This window comes from Lolium rigidum, chromosome 6, assembly GCF_022539505.1.
Source record: "Lolium rigidum isolate FL_2022 chromosome 6, APGP_CSIRO_Lrig_0.1, whole genome shotgun sequence".
Classification (NCBI taxonomy): Eukaryota; Viridiplantae; Streptophyta; class Magnoliopsida; order Poales; family Poaceae; genus Lolium; species Lolium rigidum.
This window is the reverse complement of record NC_061513.1, coordinates 279,515,190-279,521,189: the sequence shown is the minus strand read 5'-3', so window position 1 is coordinate 279,521,189 and position 6,000 is coordinate 279,515,190. Positions and strand designations below refer to the sequence as shown.

Here is a 6,000-nt window from a genome sequence, read left to right as displayed (position 1 = left end):
TGTGCATCCGTAGTGCCATTAGGGTGGTGTGTTGTTGCAGAGGCTGGGTGTAATTGGTATCTCTTGATATTAATATATTCTCCTTTATCGAAAAAAAAGTAATTCAATAGTTGATCACAATGTTAGTTTCAAGGGTGTGCAGAGCAAATTTAGCCAAAAGTCCATGGATACTAATTGATTGGAGCTTGGAAGAACGTACATGGGATGACAATGTGACGCTGAGATTAGATTCCGCTCTGTTAACTGAGATGTATATATCAGAGTTACCTTACCACGTGTTGACCGTCTTCGTTGTAGGCGTCGTGACAATAGCGTGGGCGTCCTCGCTCTTGCCACGCAGAACAAGGTAGAGCCTCATGATCACCAACACGATTCAATATCATATCATCACCAAGTCAATAAAAACTGATCGAGCTCACTAACTGCGATTCTTATAAAGATTGTGCCAGCTTTTATTTGAGCAAAGTTTGGACAGATGTAGCACGTAAATACTCGTAATTTCTTTTGTTGGGATTCATTATGTAGGTTGCGAAAAGACAAATCCGTGACCAATATATTGGACTCTTCCGGTGCAACGCACGGACCCTTTTGCTAGTGAATTATAATACCACATCCATCGAATAACGTTATCACTGAAAAGTTTCAAATTGTTCGATCGGTCATAAAACCATGAAGGGCAAATAAAATATATGAATCAAAAGAAGAAGCTTCGTTCCACCTCCCCATGCATCACTAGTTCAAATCCATGTACTAATAAATTTTGGTACAGTACTAGTCGTCGCGTTCAACTCAATCAGAAGACTAGCAACCTAGAGGCGGCAGGTGTTGGTACGAGCTAGGTGATCACCACTACATCATCTGATGGTTCATCAGACAATGATTAAACATTCTCCAGATTAATCACCGGCCAAAACCCGGCGAGGCGCCAGATGCGTAACGCGCTTAATTTCAACCCTCGTCGCCTATAAGGGTGTGTTTGGTGGGTTGAGTCAATCCAGAATATCTGTTCTCATCCCACTTTTCCCATCTGAGATAGTGTTTGTTAGATTGGGTGGTGACGCAGAGCTAGGCCGACCTCATACCAATAAGGGCTTTCAGCCTGGCCAGGTTGTGAAGCTCAAATCGAGCTTCACAACCCAGCTTGGCTCGTTCCATCCCGCAACTTTTCTTGGAAGGCCCGCACGGCACCCCCAGACCCCAGCCCGCCTCGTCATTTTTCTCCCGCAAGTGCTCCTGCACAGATCTCACCCGCTCCTCCCATGGATAGCTGCCGCTCCTCCTCCCATGCATAGCTCCCGTACCCCTCCTCCGTCCTCCCATGGCCGCCGGCCTTCGGCCGCCGCCGCACCTTCCCTCCCATGGCCGTCAGCCGCAGCCGCCCCTCCCCTGGCTGCCGGCCACCGCCGCTCCGTCCCTGGCCGCCCGTCGCCGCCCCTCCCCTGGCCTCCCGGCTCCCCCGTCTCCTGGCCTCCCGACTTCGCCCCTCCCCTGGCCGCCGCCCCTCCCCTCCCATGGCCGCCGGCTGCCGGCCGCAGCCTCCCGTCCCTGGCCGCTGGTCGCCGCCGCCCCGCCCCTTCACTGGCCGCCCGACGCCGCCCCTCCACTGGCCGCCGGACGCCGCCGCCCCGGGCCACCGACCACCCCCGCCCACCGCCACCACCTCCGGCGAACCACGGCCGGCCGGTGCTGCTCGAACGTGCAGATTAGCTGAAGGAGGACCGGATGGATTTTTAGTTACTCTGTTTGAGGGCCTATTTGCAAAAAAACTGCACCTTTTTGCAAAAATAACTACTAGAAAATAATGGTTGAGTGTGTATTTTATAAACTATTAAATTAATGTGTACTTTATATTTACATATAGTCTAAACTTTGTTTAAATATTGAATTAGTGAAAAAATCAATTGAGGTGGTATCCTCACTATCTCATCTCATACAACTGCTACCAAACAACATCTCATCTCAGCTCATACATGTGCCACCAAACAACATCTCATCTCATCCCAACTAAGCTAGGGTCATCATGTATGAGAAGAGATAGTTACTCTCAGTTGCCCCGGGCTACCAAACACACCCTAAAAGTCTCACTCGAGCTGCATTTCTCGCCAACTTCCATCCTTCTTCTTCCTCCATCGCACTCTTGACCTCTTGCTACTTGCTAGTAGTGTCTCGTCTTCCTACATCACAAATCCAAACCGTTCTTAAGCACATCACATCCATGTCGTCTGCCCTCTCACTTCCAATGATACGGCCGGCGGCCGGACATGGTTTCCAGCAGCACGGGTCGCCGCCATGCCACGGCCGGGTGCTGCAGCCCAGGAAGCTGCCGGCAGCGGCAACGACGTCGGTGCACTGCGGTGCCTTCCGGAGGGACAACTACGGAGGCGCGCTGGCGGACGAGGGCATGCCAGTGCTGCGGCGGAGGATCCGGGAGGCGAGGATGGCGGAGACAAACTATGAAGCTCCAGCCGGGTGGGCAGCCTGGGAGAAGCGGTACTACCGGACCTACGTCTCCGACGTGTCCGCCCTCGCCGGCGCGCTGCAGCTGATGGCGATGGGCACCAGGCCCGGCGTCGCTGTTGCCGTGGCCGCGCTAGTTCTCGCCGGTGTGCCTGTCTCCGCCGCCATTGCCCTGCACCTCCTCGGGCAGGTCGTGGGAGCCGCTCTGCAGCATTCTTGACCGGTTCATCGGCAATGCGTGTGTGTGTGTAGATAATGTGACATATTGATTGGTTTGCTGGATATGCTATTCATTTGATTTTAGCCAGAGTAACAATTACTTTTGTATTTGTATAGTCTGAACTTGAAAAGTTGGAGGGAGCAGAGTTGATGGGAGCTTGTCAATTTGCCCCTCTCTAACAAGGTTTTTTTCCCTCGTTTTCTAAAAAGTATGGGTGGTCGGCAGGGGTATTACAGGTTATCGAAAATACTGTCCAAATACCTACTGAGATTTTTCAAACAAAATTTAATATTTATCTAGCACTTATCAAAATTTGTTAAAAGTTATGTAAATTATACAAATTTCGGTAAATACCGGTCGGTATGTTCTTATACCGGTAGGTACCTAGAACAAATGGTTATCGGGAAATTTTTCAAAATATTGGCCGTCGAGAAAAATCCTACTCCCTGCTTAGTTGGGGAAAATGTCTGAGTAGGCGTACACGTGCTATCCTTGCCGTCCACTCTTTTCGAGATCTGGTAAGTGAACACATGGTTAAACTTTATTGCCCCTCTCCGAGAGGTGTGCTCCGGTGTCCTCCCACTCACCTCTGCGGTTTTGAAAAGTTGGAGCTGGTCCAAATGCGCTGTGTTAGTTTCACGGTACAGAAAAACGCGGATCAGATGTTTAAATACATCGCACTGCTATCGATAATTGACCAAAACAGAACACACGTCTTACCTCTCTCTTCACTGCTCTACCGGGCACATTTTCCAACGCCGAGACTCTTCCCTAATTTGAATTCACCGCATTGTGATTCACGTATGCTACCGAATCGAGGCTGCTGGTGAACGAATCGATGTACCTTTCGTCGAAGTTGAGCTTGTCCAATCCATTCTCACCGTCGCGCAAATCGAGTTGCCGCTCGTTGCGCTAGGAACTTGTCGCTGCCGCCAGGAGCTTGCGGTCGCCGGCAGCGAGAACGAACCATGGACTAAATAATTCCCCATAGAGAAACCCTCAAGTCAAGTTGATGAACAACAAACCAATACCATTATTGTTTTGAAGGCCAGGGACTAAATTATTCCCGCGTATAAAGTTACGCATTCCTATGCAATCATCTCTTTTAAAATGCAATTGGGACGATCGGTGTCACAATTCATAGGCTGCGTCGAGTTAGATCAATCTACCAGCAGCTGGCGCCCTCCTTGTTACACTTAATTTAGGGCTTAACACCCTCGCCTAGTCGCCTCTCAGCTTCCTAAATCCCTTTCGGTGAATCACCGTGAAGTGCACGAACGCACAGACATCGCACCTTACGCGTCATGCTTAATTATGCGACGATCAAGTGCAGAATTTAACAGCGACCACTTGCTTCGACATTAAGACTACTCCATATATAGAACGGTCCAGAAGCATGTGCGTATAGAGTTGTCTTTGAATGCATAGGTCGATAAACATGAACAAGATAGTAATGATATTTCCAGGAGTACTCCCTCTGCAAGCCTGGCGGCGAAAAAAAAATCAGATAGATGGAGAACAGTCAGCAGCGTGGGCTGGCCAACTCTTTCTGCTTTTGTTGGTGTTGATTGTTGAAGGTCCCAGTTTCTTCCAATGAATAATACCACTTCCATTGAATAACCTTATCTAACACGACTTTTCAATAGCTTCATTATGAAGCAATGAGCATAATATGTCCTCTATATTGTGTTTTTTAAAGTCAAGTCGTGTAAATTTTAATGAAAACATAAAAAGTGTCAACAACTAAAATATGAAATCGACACCACTAAAAACATCATGAAGTATATTATTATGGCCAAGAGGAAGTAGTATCAAATCTCAAATCTCAATCAGAGATGCGTACTATATGCATTCGGTAGTGAATAAATCGTCCGGAGATGCATTCGAATTTCAAATCCATATAAATATTCTTGTAGTGGGACGTCGTTCAACTCAATCATAAGACTACTCCATCATCTGCAGTTAACGAGATGCTACCTTGGGGCGGCCGGCGGCGTGCAGGCAGGTGTTAGTTGGAGTCCACGAGCCATGGCGCTTGATTGCCACTACGTACATCGGCTTGCTGGATCCAAACAATATTGCTAACATATTATTAAATAACGTCCAAATCACCGTCCAAAACCCGCCAACGACGCATCACGCGTTTACTGAGATTTGGCCTATAAAAGACTCACTCGAGCTGCATTTCTCGTCAACTTCCATTGCTTCTTCTTCCTGTTCCTCGGCCATACTCTTGTTAGTACTTAGACACTTAGTAGTATCATCTTCTTCAGATCACAAACCCGATCAACTCTCGAGCAAGACCCATCGATGCCGTCTGCCCTCTCACTTCAAACCATGCGGCCGGCCACCGGGCTTGGGCTCCGTCACGGATCGCCGCCGTGCCACGCTCCGTCGCTGCAATCGCGGAGGCCGCGGGCCACAGTGACAATGGGATGCGGCGCCTTCCAGCGGGACCACTACGGCGGAGCGCTGGTGGACGAGGGCATGACGGTGCTGCGGCGGAAGATCCGGGAGGCGCGGATGGCGGAGACCAACTACGAGGCGCCGTCGGGGTGGGCATCGTGGGAGAAGCGCTACTACCCGGCGTACGTCTCCGACGTGTCCGCCCTTGCCGGCACGCTGCAGCTGATGCTCATGGGCACCAGGCCCGGCGTCGCCGTCGCCGTGGCCGCGCTAGTGCTCGGCGGCCTGCCGGTCTCTGCCGCAGTCGCCCTGCACCTCCTCGGGCAGGCGGCGGGAACCGTTTTGCAACACGTTTCTTGACTGGTTCGCCGTGATTTCTTTACGTAGATCAAGTAGTGCGACGGATCGATTGATATGATGGACATATGATTCGTCTGGTTTTCACTAAGCCGATTACCGATACTCCTATATACATTCGTTTGGAGTAGTAAATAGTTCGTTTGCATTAATTTAGTTGTCTGATGATACTGAATAGTTGGAAGAAACAGTCGATGAGAGCTTGTCAAATTAATATTTTCAACAAGCATGCAAACAATTTTCAAGTTGAACGGTTGTTCGGGACCTCGAAAGAAGAAAGAGATAAATAGTTGCTTATCATGGATTTGAAAAGGAAACTGTATGTTTTCAGTAGTAACAAAATGATCTTGGAAGTGAGATTTAAGATGAAGACTTTGCACCACATTTGTTCCCGATTACTTACAGATGGTGTGTTGACTAACTGTATCTGTTCCAGTCATCCAGAATGTTTTATCAATTTTCAGTTATTGTGTCGAAACAGAGTATACTGCCAGCGCGGAGTACCGCCAATTCAGCTATTGAACTGCTCTTTTTGTCATTGATTTGTGTTAAAACTTGTA

General features: G+C 49.0%; 2 protein-coding genes across 2 annotated transcripts; both read left to right on the top strand.

Annotated features, from left to right (window-relative positions):
- The first annotated feature begins 2,215 nt into the window (after positions 1-2,215).
- LOC124664220 lies at positions 2,216-2,890 on the top strand. Its single transcript, XM_047201792.1, has one exon. The coding sequence runs from the start codon at positions 2,216-2,218 to the stop codon at positions 2,675-2,677; it is 462 nt and encodes a 153-aa protein (XP_047057748.1). The 3' UTR covers positions 2,678-2,890.
- A 2,097-nt stretch (positions 2,891-4,987) lies between these two features.
- On the top strand, positions 4,988-5,737 carry LOC124664218. Its single transcript, XM_047201791.1, has one exon. It carries the CDS (start codon positions 4,988-4,990, stop codon positions 5,441-5,443), a length of 456 nt encoding a protein of 151 aa, XP_047057747.1. The 3' UTR covers positions 5,444-5,737.
- The last annotated feature ends 263 nt before the right edge of the window (positions 5,738-6,000 follow it).

Bases quoted from the DNA above. Each gene is read 5' to 3' on its own strand.
- LOC124664220 (XM_047201792.1), top strand. From the start codon at position 2,216: ATGTCGTCTGCCCTCTCACTTCCAATGATACGGCCGGCGGCCGGACAT.
- LOC124664218 (XM_047201791.1), top strand. From the start codon at position 4,988: ATGCCGTCTGCCCTCTCACTTCAAACCATGCGGCCGGCCACCGGGCTT.